Genomic DNA, 22,679 nt, shown 5'->3' with positions numbered 1-22,679 from the left:
CGCTTTTAGAAACAATGAATAGAACTGAGGAAGTGCACAAGTCCTGTTCTACATGGTCTTTGAAACTGGGCTTGTCATTAGATAGGATGGGGTAACAGACAAGACACTATTAGACAGTACTTTAATCTTTTACTGTCTTGATGTGATTTCTTAAGCCTCCAAACTGATGTGTTACAATTCCAGGCATGCATATAAAGCTAAGCAAGGGATGTGCAAATTGCCTAAGTTGTTCTGTGTTCTTGCCTCACATTTAGTCTCATAAGACAGCTTTACTACCTAGATTAAGTAATGCCCAGCTCTGTTGCCAGTTGCTTTTAATTCTTTGGTATTAGAAGAACTCTTTCTGATGCATAGAATTTGTATCTCTGACACTTTTAGATTTATGATCATTTTTTTTCACCTTAAATATAATTTCCCTCATAATTGGACCTCCTTGAGGGCTAGCTGTAAATATAAATATAATAACTTAAGATGTACATAAACATTGGAATATTGTGAAACCACTAAAAGAAAAGATCTTTTGCACTTAGATGGGATAGCCATTAGTATTTTATTATTGAGAAGAAACAGCTGGTTGTGCTATGTATAGTGTGGCCTCATTTGTATAAACAAATACACAAATGATACAAATGAAATTGGGAACCCCTTTGAACTGGGGTACCAGAATATCAGAAGTGAGTGTGAGATTCATGTACATTCTAGATCCTTTAGCACTTAAAAAACAATGTGGTATTGCTTTTTCAATGATAAAAGTTAAAATATAGTCAGGATAGGATTGAATTCATATTTGATCATGTTTTATAACTCTTCAGAGATTCATCTAATGTATCTTATGTTTTTATAATCCTCTCATTCTTTGCCCTCTTTTTGAGTTATTAAATTAGTTGGCAATGATAGAGGGTAAGTTAATGTTAGTATTAATAGTCTGTCAACTTTTTGATGAATCTACTGTTTAAAACATCAAGTTGTTAAGGAAATCTAGTATTTTGGGGTAATCCAGTTTGGGGGAATGGCAGAGGAGAGTTGTGACCAAAGGCACAATTATCACAGGTATCCTGGTGACATGACTTAACATTGTGTATCCTTATGTAGGTAGGCCTAACAGCAGGGGTTTGGGGATTGATTTATCAAATAAAATAACAGGAAGGTTTATGATGCCTTCTACTCTCTCCAGATTATTTTTAGGAATCTTACCACTTTGTGGAACACAAACTTGGATTCTAGGTCCAGGTATAAATGTGTTATGTGAATGGTTCCATCCCCAGTTTGATTATAAATGATCAAAATTTTGTTAGATCATTAGAAGAAGACTAGAGATAGTTAGAAGACTAGAGATAATTTCTGTAAAGTTCCAGGTACAGTGCAGTATACATTGTGGAACCAGATAACTGAGTTAATCTCATGTTCATGGATTCTCTCGATTTGATGTAAATATTCATTGCAGATCTGCAAGCATTCCTAGATATTTCTTTAATAAAATTCTAATTTTAGGATAGCTCTAGATTTACAGAATTATTGCAGAGAGATTTTCTGCATACTCTAGGCCTAGTTTCCTCTATTATTATTATCTTTTGGCTGCATCATGCTGCGTGTGAGATTTTAGTTCCCCCACCTGGGCTTGAGCCTGCACCCCCTTGCGTTAGAAGCTTGGAGTATTAACCACTGGACCACCAGGGAAGTCCCAGTTTCCTCTACTATTAACATCCTACATAGTTTGGTAGATTGTCACAGTTAGTGAACCAATGTTGATATATTTCTATTAACGAAACTCCATACTTTATTCAGATTTCTTCAATTTTGTGTGATATCCTTTTTCAGTTCTAGCATCCCATTTAGTAGTTAAATCTCACATTATATTTAGAAGTCAAATCTCCTTAAGCTCTTCTTGGTCGTGATAATTTCTCACACTTTCCTTGTTTTTGATGACCCTGGCAGTTTGGGGATTACTGCTCAGGTGTTCTGTACATGGTTCCTTATTGGGATGTGTCTGTTTTCCTCATGACTAGATTTGAGAAAATGTGTTTTTGAAAGGAAGGCCACAGAGATAGAGTGCCAGTGTCGTCACGTCCTGTCAGTGTGTCTTATCAGTGTTGACGTTCTCTTTGATCCGCTGACCTGAAGTAGTAGTTGTCAGGTTTTTCCTTTGTCAAGTTGCTTCTTTCTCCCGTAGTAGTCTTGTGGAAGAGAGTTACTTTGTGCAGCCCACACTTGGTGGTGCTTGGCCTTCTTAACCATGGAGTAGCTATATGAATTATTTGGAGTTTTTCTGCAAGGGAGATATGTCTGTTCTCCTCCACTTAATTCTTTATTCAGCCACTTATTTATTGGCCTATTATTCATTACTAAAGCTGAATAAAGGCATTTGTGACATCCATGCAGATTCATGGATATGCATTTTCTCCTTTGAATTATAAACATTATTTTCTTACTCGAATGATTTTAGCTTGGGCCATTGGACCTCTTTCAGTTGGAACTTTTATATCTTTTTCAAAAACTTTTATGGAAGTATAGTTGATTTACAATGTTTTGTTAATTTCAGGGGTACAGAAAAATGATTAAGTTATATATACGTGCATATGTATATCTATATACACACATATCTTCTTTTTCAGATTGTTTTCCTGTGTAGGTTATTACAAAATATTGAGTATACTTCTCTGTGCTATACAGTCCTTGTTGGTTATCTTATTTTATATATAGTAGTAGGTCCCGCCCACCTTTACCCTTGGGTAACTGCAAATTTGTTTTCTATGTCTGTGAGTCTACTTCTATTTTGTAAGTAAATCCTTTTGTGTCACTTTTTTCTAGATTTCACATATAAGTGATATCATGTATTTGTGTTTCTCTGACTTCACTTAGTATGATAATCTCTAGGTTCATCCACGTTGCTGCAGATGGCGTTATTTTGTTCATTTTATGGCTGAGTGATATGTGTTCTTGTGTGTATGCACGCACCACATCTTTATCCATTCATCTATCGGTGGGCATTTAGGTGGTTTCCATGTCTTGGCTATTGGAAATGGTGCAGCAATGTGCATCATGGTGAACGTGTCTTTTTGAAGTATGTTTTGATAGCTCTGTTTTTAATAGAGCTCTGTCATACTGTTCTCCATAGTGTCTGTACCAATTTATATTCCCATCAGCAGTTTAAGAGGTTTCCTTTTTCTCTGTACCCATTCCAGCATTTGTTATTTGTAGACTGGTGTGAGGTGATACCTCATTGTATTAATAGTTTTGATTAGCATTTCTCTAATAATGACTGATGTTAAAAATCTTTTCATGTGCCTTTTGGCCATGTGTGTATCTTCTTTGGAGAAATGTCTAGATCGTCTACCCATATTTTGATGGGGTTGTTTGTTTTTGGATATTGAGCTGAATAAGCTGTTTGTGTATTTTGGAATTAATCCCTTATGGGTTGCATTGTTTGTAAGTATTTTCTCCCATTCTGTAGGTTGTATTTTTTTATATTTATTTTTTCAATTTATTGTTTTACTTATAGTTTCCTTTGCTGTGCAGATGCTTTTAAGTTTAACTAGATCCCATTTGTTTAGCTTTGTTTTTATTTTCATTACTCTAGGAGGCATATCCAAAAAGATATTGTTGTGATTTATGTCAAAGAGTGTTCTGCCTACGTTTTCCTATAGGAGTTTTATAGTATCTGGTCTTACATTTAGATCTTTCATCCATTTTGAGTTTATTTTTGAATGTGGTATTAGAGGATGTTTTCATTTCATTCACTTGCATGTAGCTGTCCAGTCTTCCCCATGCCAGCTATTGAAGAGACCTTCTTTTCATGCTATGTGCTTCCCTCCCTTGTAGATCATTTGACCGTAGGTGCGTGGGTTTACTTCTAGGCTTTCTATCCTGTGGCACTTCTATATCTTTGACATAGCCTCATCACTGTGGCTTTCGGGTTTTGTTTTGTGCATGTCCTTCCTGACACCACATGATGCTTAAGACTCACGTTATGTATTTCCTATCCCAGTCTCAGAATCAGACATTTCTCTGAGGAGATCTGTTTCCTTTTATTGGAGGATGGTATTAGAAACCAAGATCTGGTGCTCCTTGCTGTTGAGATAGCATGTGCTTGTAGGCCCTCTCAGCTCACAGAGCAAGGACATATCTTGGTTTTGTTCAGTCTCCCAGTCATGTCTGACTCTCTGTGGCCCCATGGAACTGTAGCACACCAGGCCTCCCTGTCCCTCACCATCTCCCAAAGCTTGCCCAAGTTCATGTCCATTTTATCTGTGATGCCATCCAGCCATCTCATCCTCTGATGCCCTCTTCTCTTTCTGCCCTCCATCTTTGCCAGCATTAGGGACTATTCCAGTGAGTTGGCTGTTTACATCAGAGGACAAAAATGCTGGAGCTTCAGCTTCAGCATCAGTCCTTCCAAGGAATATTCAGGGTTGACTTTCCTTAGGATTGGACTAGTATAATCTTCTTGCCGTCCAAGGGATTCTCAGGAGTCTTCTCCAGCACCACAGTTTGAAGGCATCAATTCTTTGGCATTCTGCGTTCTTTATGGTCCAGTTCTCACAACCATATGTGACTACTGGGAAGACCATCACCTTGACTACACAGACCTTTTTGGAGAGTAATGTCTCTGCTTTTCAATGTACTGTCTAGCTTTGTCATAGCTTTCCTGCCAAGAAGCAACCGTCTTCTGATTTCATGGTTGCAGTCACCTTCCACAGTGATTTTAGAGCCCAGGAAGAGGATATCTGTCACCGCTTCCACCATTTCCCCTTCAGTTTGCCATGAAGTAATGGGGCTGGATGCCATGATCTTAGTGTTTTTAATATTGAGTTTTAAGCCGGCTCTTTCACTCTCCTCCTTCACCCTCATCAAGAGTCTCTTTAGTTCTGCTTTGCTTTCTGCCATTAGAGTGGTATCATCCGCATATCTGAAGTTGTTGCTGTTTCTCCCTCCTATCTTGATTCCAGCTTGTAACTCATCCAGCCTGACATTTCTCATGATATGCCCAGCACATACGTTAAACAAACAGGGTGACAGCAGACAGCCCTGTCGTACTCCTTTCTCAAACTTGAACTAATCGGTTGTTCCATACAGGGTTCTAACTGTTGCTTCTTGACCCACATACAGATTTCTCAGGAGATAGGTAAGATGGTCTGGTGTTCCCTTCTCTTTAAGAGCTTTCCACAGTTTGTTATGATTCTCACAGTCAAAGGCTATAACGTAATTGACGAAACAGATGTAGATGTTTTTCTGGAATTCAAGGAAATATCTATGTGCATGCTAACCCATTTATATATAAATATCTATAAATATTTTGTATGTAACATCTGAATCTTTATTAAGCTAAACATGAGTTCACACTGACGTCTCTGACTCTAATCCCTTACCACATGGATCAGTCTAAACTCCTTCTCTTGCTTACTTGTGGCCCACTCTACCAATGACACACCTGTTCAATTCTAGTGTACATTTATATTGGTTTCAAAATTGTTATCTTGTAATCCCTTAGTATATTTTGATACTTTTTTTTTGTTTCTTTTATTCCTCATTCAGATTCAGGAACTAGAATCTCTCCTGTGTCACAGTGAGAGTCCATCTCAGCTCATTTGGACATCATCTCGCAATGCAAAGAAATCTAATTTCAGCTTTGAGGATGTCCAGCACAGCAAAGGCCAGGAGCCCTACAGCTCTTCCAAATACGCGATTGACCTTCTGAGTGTGGCTTTGAACAGACACTTCAACCATCAGGTAGCCTGTCTCAGCAATATGGAGATGGCAGGGCAGTGTTTGCTGAACCAGCACTGATTGCTTAGTAAAATGGCTGGCTCCCTATTGTAGTGTGAAGATGAAATATTGTTTCTTGAGCAGGATTGCTGTGAGGACAAGGTAAGACATGACAAAGAGTGGCAGTTGATGTATAGGAAGTTTTAGAGCAGAGATAATGAGCTCCAGACTTGTAGGTATATGGGGGTTCATTTACCAGTCTGTAGCTCCTCTGGAGCTATAATTTATATAACAGAATGACACTACTAACGATATCAGTAGCTCCTGTTAAGCATTTGCCGTGTGTGTCACTTAATACCTTTCCCGTCACAGTGAGGTGGGTCTGAGTATTCCTATTTTCATACGAGGACACTAAAGTTTGGAGTCCTTATTAAAGTCATTTACCCAGAAGTCACACAGTCAGTAAAGGGTAGAGCTCAGAGCTGAGCTCAAGGCTGTCTAACTTCAAGCTTGGACTTTTCCCATCAAGCCGTGCTGCCTCCAGTGTTATATCCAGTGTTACAGGACAGCTGGCAGTTAGAAAGCCCTTGGAGAGTGAGGATCTCTGGTGAGGCTGCAGAGGTTTGTCTTTTGAGGACTGGATTTAGAGAGCAACCCTTGTCAGACATGCTGGCTTCTGTGGCCTCTGTGGTCTGGAACTTAGTGCTTTTTTGTATGTTTCTCTTGCCCAGGTCCAAAATTTTAACTGGAAATCTCCAGTCTCTCCTGTGGGCATTTTCCTTTGCTTGCTTTGACTGTGTTTTTTGAATATGGAACTGGGGAGAAATTTAACTCTGACAATATTTACAAAAGCTGACCATTTTTAGGGTACTGACCCAGGCTGAAAATTGAGGAGGAAGGAGAAATAAAAGGCAGTGCAGAAACTATTTGCCCTTAAGGGGCTGTTTTTGATCATCCATTAGATACAGCAGTCTAAACCTTATGTAATGGTTTAGATCTGGTTGATTCTGGAATGGAGACCTTCATCAGCTGGAATTCTCACTTCTGAGAACTGGCTCTTAGGATTAAACCTCTTAGTGAAGAGGATGGTATAAAAGTAGAAGCTATGAGCACATTCTCTAGAACTGCTTTTGAATTCTGGCTCTGTCACCTCGGACAGATTATTTAATGTCTTTGCACTTCCAGTTTCCTCATCTGAGAAACAGGGTTAATAATAGTGTTTGCCTCATAGATTTGCTGGGAGGATTGAGTGATTGGAGTGGTATGAAGCATTGACAACAATGCTTTGTGTTAGAATGTGCCTGTGTATGTGTATGTATCTGTACATATGTGTACTATGTGCATGCATACATGCATGAGTATGCCTAGCCATGTGCACATGTGTGGGTTTTGTATGTTTGTGAACATGTGTATGAAGGTGACTATGTGTGGTTATGTGCTCATGGCTGTAGGTGTCTGGTCATGTGGTCTGCATCTGTTCATGTGTGTGCTTATGTGTTTGTTTGTTGGCTGTTGTTATTATTGTTATTATTCAGGCTCAGTGTGTTGGTCCACATGTGAGCCTCCTCCTGAGATTTCTTGGGATGTTTAAAAACTGTCACAACTGCTTGTCCTCTGGAAACTCCCTTTTAGGGATAAGGTCAGAGTGGATTTAGCTTCTTTTTTCATAAAAAGCTCTGAAATTTTGCTTGTCTCAATTGTCAAGTTTTGGGATTTCATCTTTAAAGAAAAAAAAAAAATTAGCTAATGCTGCCAGCTCCTTTAAAATCTGTGTGATTGGTTTGTAGCTCATGATCGTTCTACCTTGGCTTTTATGAAGAAAGAAGTAGCTAAGAAAGAACTACCTCCCTTTGAAGACTTGTATGACTGGAAATGTTGGATCCCTACAGGCTGCCTGGGAGAAGGCAATGGCGCCCCACTCCAGTACTTTTGCCTAGAAAATCCCATGGACGCAGGAGCCTGGTAGGCTGCGGTCCATGGGGTCGCGAAGAGTCGGACACGACTGAGCGACTTCACTTTCACTTTTCACTTTCATGCATTGGAGAAGGAAATGGCAACCCACTCCAGTGTTCTTGCCTGGAGAATCCCAGGTACGGGGAGCCTGGTGGGCTGCCGTCTATGGGGTCGCACAGAGTTGGACACGACTGAAGCGACTCAGCATCAGCAGCATAGGCTGCCTGATAGACTTTACCTGTCCATGAATGACTCCTCCTGTCACACAGCCTTGAGAAATACTCAGGGTCGTCACGCTCATTCCTTCAGATGAAATGTGTGAAGGGACTTCAGTTTAGGTAAGATGGCCTCCTTGCTTGTTTCTTTTGTTGCTCAATGTCAGAAAGTCGTGTGTGTTGAAAGCCCTGGATTTTAGTTCACAGATGTCTTCATTTAGGGCTGAATAGGTCCTAACTGTCCCTGGCTAGTTCCCAGATTAAGAAATTCTCCTTAGCTATCTTTGGGGCAAAATATTTGGGAAGAATTTTTGGTCTGTAAAGTTCCTGACTTTTTTCAGAGGACTGCTGGTCAATCAAGGGGATTCTCAGGTCTAAATTATCCACATCAGGCACCACCAGGCCCTGCAGCAGTGAATAAAGGAAGCCAGCCTTCTAGCTTCTGATACTCAGGGTGCTTTCTGTCCCCTGAACTGACTGTGGTATCCTGGTACTTTCTATTTTTGTTTAAAAGGAAAAAAAAAGTTAAAAGTAATAAAAATATGAATTAAAGTGAAAGTGAAAGTAAAAGTCAGTCGTGTCCAACTGACTTCATGTTTGCGACTCCATGGACTATACAGTCCATGGCATCCTCCAGGCTGAAATCCTGGAGTGGGTAGCCTTTCCCTTCTCCAGGGGATCTTCCCAACCCAGGGATAGAACCCAGGTCTCCCACATTGCAGGCAGATTCTTTACCAGCTGAGCCAGAAGGGAAGCCCATGAATTAAAATAGTCAATATCAAAATAAGGTGAAATGTGGTGAAAATTAAACCAAGTAAACTAGTAAAACAAATCCCAGTGTTCTAAGGATTACTACAGACCTTTCTATTATTAATATGTGCCATGTGTTAACTGGGGCTCTTTTTATAAAACAGGTCTTTCTAAAATGATGAGTGCAGGGCTAAGAACCTGATTTAGAGATCCTCAGTTAGAGGAGGTCTTTGTGGAATCATACCCACCTCTCCAGTGCCTCGAGCTAGAGCCCTAGGCCTTGTGTTCCTGCAGGAAACAGAGACACACTTGAGGTTTAGCTGTCTGTATTTACTAGAGTAGAAACTTCTTTCAGGCAAAGACTTTCTTTGTATGGCTCTCTTATCTCTCACTGCTCATTTTGATTGGTCAACTGATCTTCAGTTAAGCCATGGAAAACACAGATAACCAGTCCTGCTTTTCTCATCCAGCTTCAAGCTTGGTTACTCTTTGTTCTCTGAGTTACTTGAGAATAAAAGACATTATCAAGTGCCTCTCATAGTGAGTTTTCAGTACGTGATTCTTAAATTAAAATGGTCTACCCAGCTACAAGGACAGCTTAGAGCATCAAGCCTTGGCGCCCTGGCTTCCTGGCTCATTTGTGTTTCTCCTTTATTAACTGACATAGAGGCAGGCTCAATGTGTATTGAATTAAAATGAACTGCTACCCCTCTCTGTGCCCCCAGGGTCTGTATTCCAGTGTAGTGTGCCCAGGTACGATGCTGACCAATTTGACATATGGAATTCTACCTCCCTTTGTGTGGATGTTAATCATGCCAATCATATGGCTGGTAAGTGATACATGCTTCTTCTCTTGATTTACTTAAGCTGTTCAAGTTGGAACCAAAAAGATGTGATTAAGGGTTGGGAAGTGCTTTAAGTAATTGAACTTGAAGGTGGCAGAATTCCATTTCACTCAAAAGTTTTGATGTTACCACGTAATCTCTGCTTCATACTGCCTGATACTCCCACTGTACCTCCATCTTAGTGAGCACTGTTTGTTAAGGGAATGTTTCTTTGATCACGCACCATATAGCCCAGGAGTTCTATGATTATATAATTTTGAGAAACCTGTGTTAAGTGATATCAAACTGGATTTCTCTGAGCTTTTAATATAGTCACTTGCATTAAAATTTCCCAAGGAGGGTATGATTGTGCATTGTATGATCACAGTGTCATGTTTTTGCTTGTTTGTTTTGTTTGTATTTTGAGCATCCCTCCAGCACTCATTAGAAAATGCTGCTTTCAGGAAATGTCCTTCCCTTGTAGAGCTCAGGAAGAAGTATCCTATTTATGGCAGGCATGGGAAAAAGATGAGAAGGACATATGCCTTCATGTTAAAAGTGGTTGACTTGGAGTAATGGGGATTAAATGATGGAAATTATTTCTTGTTTCAATTTATTTTCTGAAACTGAAAAAATACTCTATAATAAGAAATGCAGTGTGTCTTTTTTTAACATTTAAATGGATAATGCTTTTGTGACTCTAGACCACCACAGAATGACTACTGTTTTCTTTTTCTCAGTTACGCTTTTTTGCAAACGCTTTCACGTTGACACCTCACAATGGAACAGAAGCACTGGTATGTTACTAGAGTTTTAACATGTTGTATTCACTTCACAGATGTAGACTGTAAGTTCACTGGATTAGAAACAATCTTAACAGAAAAGATGAGAACAGACTCTGTATAAGCAAGGTCCTGTTTAGGACTAAGGTGAATCATAAGGTGAAATGCTGGTCGTTAGGAGTGAACTTTGAAAGTTCAGTATGTTTTCTGGCACTGAGTACCATGGTTCTGGGCTCAGTGCTTCTGTAGAAGCAAGAGACATGAGCAGCCAGAGGAGAGCGGAGCATGGAGTACTGTCGGGGCAGGCAAAGCAAGATGTTGGCTGGGCAGTCAGTGTGAGATTTCCCATGGCGAAGGTGTGTTTCATGGGTCAAGAATAGAGGCGACAAAGCCCAACTCCATTTCCCGATATGAAGATTCTCTTTTCCTGTATGAATAATAGAGAATTGAGTTATTAGCTTGATTAGAAAACCAGTTTGTTTCCTTAAGTCACTCATGCAGATGGACTGCATGTGTTTCTTCATCAATGGCAGACATTACTAATGGATCATAATACTCTGTTCTATTGTACATAAATGATGTCTCTGAATATTTTTCAACTGAAGGCCCCAAAGACATTCCCTACCAGTGGATGAGAATTGTCATACAAGATGAAATGTATTTGTCCTCTGTGCTTTATACCATCTGGTTGAAATTCCACTGTATTAAAAGTCAGTTCTGTGTGTGTGTTTCCCTCACTCCACTTAGCTCCTTCAGGATTTTTGCTTTGTATTTTGGAAACCTGAGAGCCTATCACTATTACTTATTTCTTAATATATTTGTCCAGCCATTTAGAATAATGAATGATCATTTAGGGGTTACTCCTTCCATACATTTACGACACTGAAAGGCAAATCTAGAGGTCAAGTATATATTGTGTCAGAGGAGTAGGAATAGTTAAAATTCAGAATCTCCAGTTGCTAAGGAGCTTAGAGTCATGTTTAAAAAAAAGAGTGAATTGAGAAAATAGACCAGAAAATAAGACATTCTATCATCTAGTGGCAAGTACTCTAGGAATGATCAGAAAGGAGGATCACCATGGGGCTGGACCAGTTGGAGCAGGCTCTACTTACTGAGTCAGGCTTATTTGGGCTCTGAAGAATAGGTTGAATTTAATAAGATGAGCGGCATGCTCCCAGAGTCATGTTCAAAAAGTTTGTGACCTGGTGTAATTTCCTTCAGCGTGGATGAGTAGGATGTCATTACCACTTAGTGATGATTGTATATGCTGCAGATACAGACGAGGGTTTGAGCACATCACATGTGTAGCAAGAATCTCTTCAACCTTTGGTTGAATAAATTTTATCTCCTTAAATGGGCTGAGCTTGAGTGGCCTAGAATACAGTAGTTAGGAATGTGGACTGTAGAATTATAGTAATTCTGTTCAAATTCCAGTTCTCCTGTTTCTGACTGTGAACTCTTGGGCACATATTTTACTTGCCTAAGCCTTTTATTATTAGCTGTAAAATAGGAATTACAGGAGTAAATGAGAGAAGGCTTATTGTAAAGGATTTTGTGTATTTCAGCATGTAAGATTTTAAAGAAAACCATCTTAATGAAAATAATGTAGTGTTGGCATGTGAACTGACAGCTCAATGGAATAAAATAGAAAGTTTAGGATAGGCCCAAAGCATATAGGTGTTTGATATATTATAATGATGCAGAAAATCAGTGAGGGTAAAGATGGTTTATTCAACAAATGCTGCCAAAAAATAGAATAGGATCTTTTCTACATACTTTATAGTCAAATAAAATTCTAGGTAAACTATAAGATTTATGTATAAAAGTAAGAATGTATAGTTACTTGGAAAAAATATGGGGACATTTTAAAATAATTTAAGAGTGCAGAGGCTTAACTATTCCCAGGAACTCTAGAAAACTGAAAAATTTGATTAAATAAATTAAAAAAAAATACATGACTAAAATTCTCACTATATAGATACTCAAAAGATTTGCCACAAAATGGAAGAAAAATACCTGCTACCCATAACATAGATAAAGGTTAAATTTTCTTTTCTTTTTTTTTTTATCACAAAGATAAGACTATATAGTTTATTTTATTTTATGCATTGGTCATTCCCATAAAATGCTTGGCTCACATTATAAAATCCTGTTAAAAACAAAACAGTACAAAAAAGTTTTTGGAGTTTAACTAAAGCATTAGAACTTGATAAGCATATAGCTGATTAACTTCTCACTTCATTGTACAGCAGAAACTAACACACTATTTTAAAGCCATTATGTTTCAATAAAAAATACAATAAAATATGGAAAAAAAAAGATTTTGAGGCCTCGTGTAAGCAAAGAACAAAATCTGTGGCCCTCTTTCACCTACGCTTACAAAGCACTTGCTTTTTAAAAAGTTTTTTTTATTGAAGGATAATTGCTTTACAGAATTTTGTTGTTTTCTGTCAAGCATGCATCAGCAATAGGTATACATATATCCCCTCCCTTTTGAACCTGCCTCCCATCTTCCTCCCCATCCCACCCCTCTAGGTTGATACAGAGCCCCTGTTTGAGTTTCCTGAGCCATACAGCAAATCCCCATTGGCTATCTATTTTACATATGGTAATATAAGTTTCCATGTAACTCTTTCCATACATCAAACCCTCTCCTTCCCTCTGTGTCCATAAATCTATTCTCTATGTCTGTTTCTTTATTGCTGCCCTGTAAATAAATTCTTCAGAACCATTTTTCTAGATTCTGTATATGTGCATTAGAATATGATATTTATCTTTCTCTTTCTGACTCACTTCAGTGTGTATAATAGTTTCTAGGTTCATCCACCTCATCAGAACTGACTCAAATGCATTCCTTTTTATGTCTGAGTAATATTCCATGTGTATATGTACTACAGCTTCTTTATCCATTCATTTGTTGATGAGCAGCTAGGTTGCTTCCATGTTCTAGCTATTGCAAATAGTGCTGCAGTGAACAATGGGATACATGTGTCTTTTTCCTCCTCAGGGTTTCCTCAGGGTAAATGCTGAGGAGTGGGATTGCTGAGTCATATGGTGGTTTTATTCTTAGTTTTTTAAGGAACCTCCATACCGATCAATTTACATTCTCACCAACAGTGCAAGAGCATTCCCTTTTCTCCACACCCTCTCCAACATTTATTGTCTGTAGACTTTTTTGATGATGGCCATTCTAGCTGGTGAAAATCATAAGATACTGATGAAAGAAATCAAAAATGACATAAACAGATGAAGAGATATTCCATGTTCCTGGGTAGGAAGAAGCAATATTGTGAAAATGACTATACTACCAAATGCGACCTACAGATTCAATGTGATCCCTATCAAATTACCAATGGCATTTTTCACAGAACTAGAACAAAAAATTTCACAACTCATATGGAAACACAGAAGACCCTGAATAGCCAAAGCAGTCTTGAGAAAGAAAAATGGAGCTGGAGGAATCAACCTTCCTGACTTCATATTATACTACAAAGCTACAGTCATCAAGACAGTATGGTACTGGCACAAAAACAGAAATATAGACCAACGGAACAAGATAGAAAGCCCAGAAATAAACCCAGTGGGTACCTTATTTTTGACAAAGGAGGCAAGAATATACAAGAGGGCAAAGACAGCCTCTTCAGTACATGGTGCTGGGAAGACTGGACAGCTACATGTCAAAGAATGAAATTAGAACACTTCCTAACACCATACACAAAGATAATCTCAAAATGGATTAAAGACCTAAATGTAGGACCAGAAACTATAAAACCCATAGAGGAAAACAGGCAGAACACTCGATGACATAAATCAAAGCAAGATCCTCTATGACCTGCCTCCTAGAGTAATGGAAATAAAAACAAAAGCAAACAAGTGGGACCTGATTAAACTTAAAAGCTTTTGCACAGCAAAGGAAACTGTAAGCAAGGTGAAAATACACCCCTCAGAGTGGGAGAAAATAATAGCAAATGAAACAACTGGCAAAGGGTTAATTTCCAAAATATACAAGCAGCTCATACAACTCAATACTAGGAAAACAATCAAAAAGTGGGAAAAAGACCTAAATAGACATTTCTCCAAAGGAGACATACAGATGGCTAACAAACACATGAAAAGATGCTCAACATCGCTCATTATCAGAGAAATGCAAATCAAAACTACAATTTTGATTAACTGGAAATTATTTACCAAATTTTACTAAAATTTACTAAATTTACTAGTAATTTACTAAAATTACTAAATTTTCTTAATTGTTAAAGGAATGTCAACAAATCAAGGAAAACAACCTATTGGAACAATGGGCAGAGGACATGAACAGAGTTTTGAAACTTGTAATCATATGAAGAAATGCCTAATCTTATATGAAGAGAAATGCAAATTAAAACTATAATGAAAAACTTTCACCTCTGATTAGCAAAGATTAGAAAGTTTAATATATTGATGCTATATTGGCAGGGGCGTAGGGAAATGAGCACTCTGCCACACTGCTGGAGAGAGTAGACTGATACAGCCTCTGTCAAGGGCTCTTTGGCAATATTATGCAATATGATAAATACACATACCTTTAAACCTAGCAATGCCATCTTTGGTATTAAATAAGATAAATATCTTAGATAAGATAAATAAGATATCTTCAAACTTACATAGAATAATTTAGTCATCATTCATCACAGTGATGTTTGTAATAGCAAAACCTGGCAAAAACCTCTGTATCAGTTGGAAACTTTATGTAAATTATGGCACATCCATAGCAGGTTGCGACTTTGAAAGAGACTGAAATTTTCACGTACTGGTTTGAAAGTATCTACAAGGCCTGTTGTTCAAGTGAAAAATGTAAAGCGTGGAATAGTGTATATTTTGCTTCCATTTGCCTAAGAGAAATGGATGTATTTGTTTTTTTAACCAAATACATTTTCTTTGGAAGAATATACAGAATACTAACAGAATACTAACATGAGTGCTTGCTTCCAGAGAGAACTGGGTGGCTAGAAAACTGAAAGGGAGGAAGAGTTTTGACTACCATGTACATCTTTTGATTGTTGTACATGTACATAGTCATCTATTAATAAAACTAAATATTACATCAGTGACCTGTACTTTGCTGTGGTGTCAGCTGAGTATCCTCTCGGAGTGAGCTCCAGTTCACATGTCCTGAGCTTTAATTTGAAGATTAAGGGAAAAGTCAGTTAAATATGGGAACTTTATAAAAATTTTCAAAGGATACTATTAAGCGGGCTGTTCTACTTTCTTCCTATAAATTATAGTTGTGGTTCATGCCAGCATCACAATTAGCTGATGCTATTCAGGAGGGTTGTCAGAATTTGTTTGGGGCTCTCTGAAGTGCTGATTAAAAATCCCCTCCAGCCTCACTCACTTTGGGCAGAAGAGAAGAGTCATTGACACCCTCTTCCTTTCCAGGTCTGGCTTTTCCACCAAAAGCCCGAGTCTCTCAATCCTCTGGTGAAATATCTGAGTGCCACCACTGGCTTTGGAAGCAATTATGTGACGTCCAAAAAGGTGACTCTCTTTGCTTTGTTTCATTGAAGAGGTTGATGGTGGGCTGGTCCCTGGGTTCCCAACTATGCTGCCAGCTGTCCAGCTTCTGTTCTGTGGGTCTCCCCTCTCTGCCATCACACTGGCCTATTTTCATTTCTTTCTGCTTTTTCCTGCCTTTCAGCTTGACACACCTTTTCTACACCTCAACTGCTCTTATCTGTCTTTTTTCTGATTCATTACTACGATTTACTCTTAAGATCTCAGCTTTTATGTGACCTTTTACATCGAGTCAGGTGCTTCCATGCTAGATTTTTTTGACCTCCTATGCAGGTCAGGAAGCAAGTTAGAACTGGACATGGAACAACAGACTGGTTCCAAATAGGAAAAGGAGTACGTCAAGGCTGCATATTGTCACCCTGCTTATTTAACTTATATGCAGAGTACATCATGAGAAATGCTGGGCTGGAAGAAGCACAAGCTGGAATCAAGACTGCAGGGAGAAATATCAATAACCTCAGATACGCAGATGACACCACCCTTATGGCAGAAAGTGAAGAGGAACTAAAAAGCCTCTTGATGAAAGTGAAAGAGGAAAATGAAAAGGTTGGCTTAAAGCTCAACATTCAGAAAACTAAGATCATGGCATCCGGTCCCATCACTTCATGGGAAATAGATGGGGAAACAGTGGAGACAGTGTCAGACTTTATTTTTTGGGGCTCCAAAATCACTGTAGATGGTGATTGCAGCCATGAAATTAAAAGATGCTTACTCTTTGGAAGGAAAGTTTTGACCGACCTAGATAGCATATAAAAAGGCAGAGACATTACTTTGCCAACAAAGGTCCATCTAGTCAAGGCTGTGGTTTTTCCAGCAGTCATGTATGAATGTGAGAGTTGGACTGTGAAGAAAGCCGAGCGCCGAAGAATTGATGCTTTTGAACTGTGGTGTTGGAGAAGACTCTTGAGAGTCCCTTGGACTGCAAGGAGATCCAGCCAGTCCATTCTGAAGGAGATCAGCCCTGGGATTTCTTTGGAAGGAATGATGCTAAAGCTGAAACTCCAGTACTTTGGCCACCTCATGCCAAGAGTTGACTCATTGGAAAAGACTGATGCCAGGAGGGATTGGGGGCAGGAGGAGAAGGGGACGCCAGAGGATGAGATGGCTGGATGGCATCACCGAATTGATGAGTTTGAGTGAGCTCCTGGAGTTGGTGATGGACAGGGAAGCCTGGTGTGCTATGATTCATGGAGTCGCAAAGAGTCGGACACTACTGAGTGACTGAACTGAACTGAACTGAATGCCAGTTCTGGGTAGAACTCATACAGCAGTGGGCTCTTTGCTCCAAGGGTAACCTCTGTGAAGAGGGGGATCACACCCGCCTTCCTTGCAAGTTCCCTTGCACATGGCACGCACTCAAGAAATGTGATACAAGTTGAATGAAATATAAAGCATCTTACTAAGTGAAGTTAGCTTCCCTTTGTGTTCCACTTACGACAATTATTAGCTTTAATAGTTCGGTATTTGAAGAGGCAGGGGACCTAGTTTGGAAAAATAGGTGCTGTGTTTTGTAGACCCTGTTATCCAAAATGAAATTAAACATATTTACATAGTAGAAAATGAAAAAAATTATTGTGACCCCATAAGGATCAATTTTGTTATATTTTTGTCATGAGTAAGGTTTATTTCAGCCTCCCATTTTTCGCTGCCTAGCTTATTGTGAGGAGGCAATGGCATAAAATAAAATTCAGTTCAGTTCAGTCACTCAGTCATGTCCAGCTCTTTGCAACCCCATGGACTGCAGTATGCCAGGCTTCCCTGTCCATCATCAACTTCCAGAGCTTACTCAAACTCATGTCCATTGAGTTGGTGATGCTATCCAACCATCTCATCCTCTGTCATTCCCTTCTCCTCCTGCCTTCAATCATTCTCAGCATCAGAATCTTTTCAAATGTGTCAGTTCTTCACATCAGGTGGTCAAAGTATCGGAATTTCAGCTTTAGAATCAGTCTTTCCAATGAATATTCAGCACTGATTTCCTTTAGGATGGATGGTTTGATCTCCTTGCAGTCCAAGGGACTCTCAAGAGTCTTCTCCAATACCACAGTTCAAAGGCATCAGTTCTTTGGTGCTCAGCTTTCTTTATAGTCCAACTCTCACATCCATACATGACTATTGGAAAAACCAAAGCTTTGACTAGATGGACCTTTGTTGGCAAAGTAATGTCTCTGCTTTTTAATATGCTGTCTATGTTGGTCATACCTTTTCTTTCAAGGAGCAAGTGTCTTTTAATTTCATGGCTGCAATCACCATCTGCAGTGATTTTGGAACCCAAGAAAATAAAGTCTGTCACTGTTTCCATTGTTTCTCCATCTATTTGACACAAAGTGATGGGACCAGATGCCATGATCTAATTTTCTCAATGTTGAGTTTTTTTTAATATAAATTTATTTATTTTAATTGGAGGCTAATTACTTTACAATATTGTATTTGTTTTGCCATACATCAACATGAATCCACCACGGGTATACATGTGTTCCCCATCCTGAACCCCCTTCCCACCTCCCTCCCCATACCATCCTTCTGAGCCGTCTCAGCGCACCAGTCCCAAGCATTCAGTATTGTGCATCGAACCTGGACTGGCGATTCATTTCATACATGATATTATACATGTTTTAATGCCATTCTCCCAAATCATCCCACTCTCTCCCTCTCCCACAGAGTCCAAAAGACTGTTCTATACATCTGTGTCTCTTTTGCTCTCTCACATACAGGGTTATCGTTACCATCCTTCTAAATTCCATATATACGTGTTAGTATACTGTATTGGTGTTTTTCTTTCTGGCTTACTTCCAATGTTGAGTTTTAAGCCAACTTTTTCACTCCTCTTTCACTTTCATCAAGAGGCTTTTTAGTTCTTCTTCGCTTTCTGCCATAAGGGTGGTATCATCTGCATATCTGAGGTTACTTATATTTCTCCTGGCAATTTTGATTCCGGTTTGTGCTTCATCCAGTCCAGCATTTCTCATGATGTACTCTGCATATAAGTTAAATAAGCATGGTGACAATATACAGCCTTGATATACTCCTTTTTCTATTTGGAACCAATCTATTGTTCCATGTCCAGTTCCAACTGTTGCTTCTTGACCTGCATACAGATTTCTCAGGAGGCAGGTCAGGTTGTCTGGTATTTCCATCTCTTTAAGAATTTTCCACAGTTTGTTGTGATCCACACAGTCAAAGCCTTTGTTTGGCATAGTCAATAAAGCAGAAATAGATGTTTTTCTGGAACTCACTTGCTTTTTCGATGATCCAGTGGATGTTGACAATTTGATCTCTGCTTCCTCTGCCTTTTCTAAAACCAGCTTGAACATCTGAAAATTCACATTTCACACACTGTTGAAACCTGGCTTGGAGAATTTTGAGCATTACTTTGCTAGTGTGTAAGATGAGTGCAATTGTGCGCAATTTGAACATTCTTTGGCATTGCCTTTCTTTGGGATTGGGATGAAAACTGACCTTTTCCAGTCCTGTGGCCACAGTTGAGTTTTCCAAATTTGCTGGAAAATTGGATTGAAGCAAATAAGTTAGCTAAGGCAGAGTCATAATTGACAGTGACCTTGTCTATATGTCAGTAGCTTGAGTTCTAAAGGGAACCATGCTCTCCACTTCCCATAGTGTATGTTTACTGAAAATGAACCTAAGAACCTCCAGTGTTTTCCAAACTATATTCTGTGAGATACTAGTTCCTTAAGATTTGCAAAAAGCAATTTGTCATCCGAGTAAGTCTGAGAAATGCTTCATATCATATCCCCCCTCTTTCAGAGACCCACACTATGCACATTATGCTAGCAAAGGCTTTGAGGAGTTGATACAGTTAGGAAATACGCCTGACATGTTTCATCCTGCTGTTTCTAAGTTGCTCTTGACTGTATGATGTTTTCGTTTCCTTTTAAAATTTAAGAATGCATAACAACATCCCAAGAAATTCTTTGGGAACTCTGTGCTATGTGCTGTGTTGCTTCAGTCATGTCCAACTCTTTGAGACCCCATGGACTGTAGCCTGCCAGGCTCCTCTGCCCATGGGATTCTCCAGGCAGGAATACTGGAGTGGGTTGCCATTTCCTTCTCCAGGGGATCTTCCTGACCCAGGGATCGAACCAGCGTCTCTTCTGCATTGGCAGGCATGTTCTTTACCACTAGTACCACCTGGGAAGCCGTCTTGGGAACTCTATTGTAAACAAATAAGCTTACTTTCAGGTCCTCAGAATTTGTTTGAATTTACATCTATTGATGTCAAAGGAGTGGCTGATTTACCAAGGGGATAAAATGTTTAATTCCATAAACCAAAGGACTGTATTAGCATTTCTTGGAAGTGCATCGCAGACTGTTTTTAACCTTCGATTAATTTTAGTAAGTCAGCTTTCTGCTGTTTAAAGATTGGGTTGAATTAAAGAGAGCTGTAATTCCTCTTCCAGTTACAACATGAAAAAAATGCTAACATGATTGAATGTAAATGTTTTTCCAAAAGGTTTTAAAGTTTTCTTTAATTTGTAGCCTTTTAGCTTTGGGGGCTGGAAGTTTGCTTTGCATACAATGTATCAGCTAAAATTAATTTTCTACATAAAACAGAAGAATGTAAAGTAAAGTGGATAAAACAAGATAAAAGCTAATATTTCTTGCATGTAAAGCAGTTTGGAGAATGGCAGCTTTGGGCTGGCCTGGCAGCTTGGCAGATTGTCAGGTATCCAGGTTCCCTCTGCCATCCCTGAGGTATGGTCCTCATCCTTATGGTTCAGGAGAGCAGTGTGAAGAAGGGAGAAAGAAAGGGGTGCCTCATTACCTTTAAAGAGAGTCCTGGGTAGTACCGCACACTTCCACTTATATCTCATTGGCCAGAATTTAGTCCATGGTACCATTAGCTTCAGTGAAGGCTGGAGACTTAGTCTTTCATCTGCAGGGCAGTGAGTTCAGCTAAGATCAGAGCTCTTTTATTGAAGAAGTTACTTACTAGGAGGTAAGTATCAGTTGTACTTAAAGACAAAATGTTGAGATTCCTAACATTCCCCACATGGCTTCCACCACAGCTTTCCTACTGGGCCTTTTTTGGATTCTCTTACCTGTTATTTAAATGGAATCCTTTTATTCAAATACTGTTTATTTTTCCTTTCTAGTCATGCCTATCTCGCTTCTTTTCCAGATGGACCTAGATGAAGACACTGCTGAAAAATTTTACCAAAAGCTACTGAAACTTGAAAAGGAGATTAGGGTCACCATTCAAAAAACCAATAACCAGAACTGAAAATGATGCTCTCTGAAACATACTGTGCCTTTTGTGGGTTCTGGAGTGTGTGGGTTTCTCCTGAGTTGGACCATGTGCATTTGTGGTAAAAAGTGATTTCTGCTGGTCTCTTCATTGCAGAATCACCTCTATGATTATGTTTGTGTGTGCATGTGAGAAAAGAATGTCTGTTATTTTATCAGTCTTTAAGAATGATGTCACATCAGAGTCGAGCTAGAGTCACCCAACTGAGTACCTGTTTGCTCTGCTAACAAGAGCACAAGGTCTACTTCATGGGATGAGGTATTGACTTGAATAATTATGACACAGACACATACTGATTCTCCTTTGCACCTGCCCCAGAAGGAGGACATACTACTCATTCTCTGAGTAGCAGTCTTAGCCTTGTTCTTAACAAGTAGTTTTCCTAGGTCTTGTACCTTATTTCTTCCTCCACATGCTGCATTTAAAAATCCTAATACAGATGTCCATGTAATTAATCATCATAGTAACAAAAGTATATGTATTTGGGCCACTTGAATTATTTTCCCTGTATTTTCAAAGTGTCTTTTATTGATATTGAGATAGTCCATGTTAATAGTGGGCCTGACCTTCACCACAGTTTACAAATTTATTACTGACCAACTTGTTTCCATGACATATTTTAGCGGATGTAATCCTGCACCAAAAAATGATTTACTCAAATTGTTTCAATGAATTTACTCAGATTTTTCAATTGAATAATTACTGGTGGAATGTCTCTTAGTATTAGTAGTGGTCGAAAGTGGTTAGGACTAGTTTGCATGATGTCAAGACAAAATGCTAAAATGCCTAGGTGTTTCAACCAACATCTGGAATATTAGAGTAATATTTTTAATGAGTTAATATGAAAAATTACATGTAAATATAATGTCTATATGTTTTAAAGTGTGGAATTTTGGTTATTCTTTCTCTAAGTTTGTTGCTAAAGATATTTTTAATAACTTTAAACATATATGAAGATGAGAGCTGACCACTCTCCATTCTCTTTGAAAAAGAAGGGTGAAGTTAGAGAGCTGAAAGCACAGAGCTGGTTTTCATTCTTCTGTTTACTCACTGTTAATTGGGAAGAAGTACTTTACTGTGGATCTCAAGCTTTTTGTCTGTGAAGTGGAATCTTCCTGTATTCTCTGTTCATGGATATGAAGTGAGAATGAAATGCAGTAATATATGTGAATGAATAAAGAGCATTTTTTGAGAACAATGACTACACAATATTTTTTAGAGATTAATAAGCCAGGGTGTCATGATTGAAATATTACTATGTGAGGCACTGAGTGAGCACATTCCATCTGACTGAGAGTGGTCTCTGTTTCTGGAATTTTTAAAAAAAAATTAAAGTATAGTTGATTTACAGTGTTTCCAGGTGTACAGCAAAGTGATTCAGTTATATTCAGTTTTTCAGATTCTTTTCCACCATAGATAGTTACAAGTTACTGAATATAGTTCCCTGTACTATATAGTAGATCCTTGTTTTATTTATTTGTAGTTTGTATCTGTTACTCTCAAACTGCTAATTTAAATCCCCCTCCCCTGCTATCGCCTTACTTAACCCTGTTTGTTTTCTATCTCTGTGAATCTATTTATATGTTTTAAATAAGTTCATTGTATCAAATTTTTAGATTACACATATAAGTGC

General features: G+C 38.7%; 1 protein-coding gene across 3 annotated transcripts in view; it reads left to right on the top strand.

Moving 5' to 3' along the window:
* Positions 1-22,244, top strand: part of HSD17B7 (hydroxysteroid 17-beta dehydrogenase 7) — a 29,968-nt gene extending 7,724 nt beyond the window's left edge. Inside the window, exons 5-9 of one of the 3 annotated variants that reach the window (XM_019986848.2) lie at positions 5,533-5,727; positions 9,347-9,451; positions 10,186-10,242; positions 15,646-15,744; positions 20,921-22,244. In XM_019986848.2, the coding sequence (XP_019842407.1) occupies positions 5,533-5,727; positions 9,347-9,451; positions 10,186-10,242; positions 15,646-15,744; positions 20,921-21,022 (558 nt within the window). In that variant the 3' untranslated portion in view covers positions 21,023-22,244. Of the gene's footprint in view, positions 1-5,532; positions 5,728-7,490; positions 7,995-9,346; positions 9,452-10,185; positions 10,249-15,645; positions 15,745-20,920 lie in introns of those variants that run through there. The other 2 variants (XR_011564895.1, XR_011564900.1) reach the window with 2 other exon arrangements.
* Positions 22,245-22,679: the final 435 nt, after the last annotated feature.

The sequence above is a fragment of the Bos indicus genome, chromosome 3, assembly GCF_029378745.1.
Source record: "Bos indicus isolate NIAB-ARS_2022 breed Sahiwal x Tharparkar chromosome 3, NIAB-ARS_B.indTharparkar_mat_pri_1.0, whole genome shotgun sequence".
In the NCBI taxonomy this organism is placed as follows: Eukaryota; Metazoa; Chordata; class Mammalia; order Artiodactyla; family Bovidae; genus Bos; species Bos indicus.
This window is presented reverse-complemented; position numbering and strand designations above follow the sequence as displayed.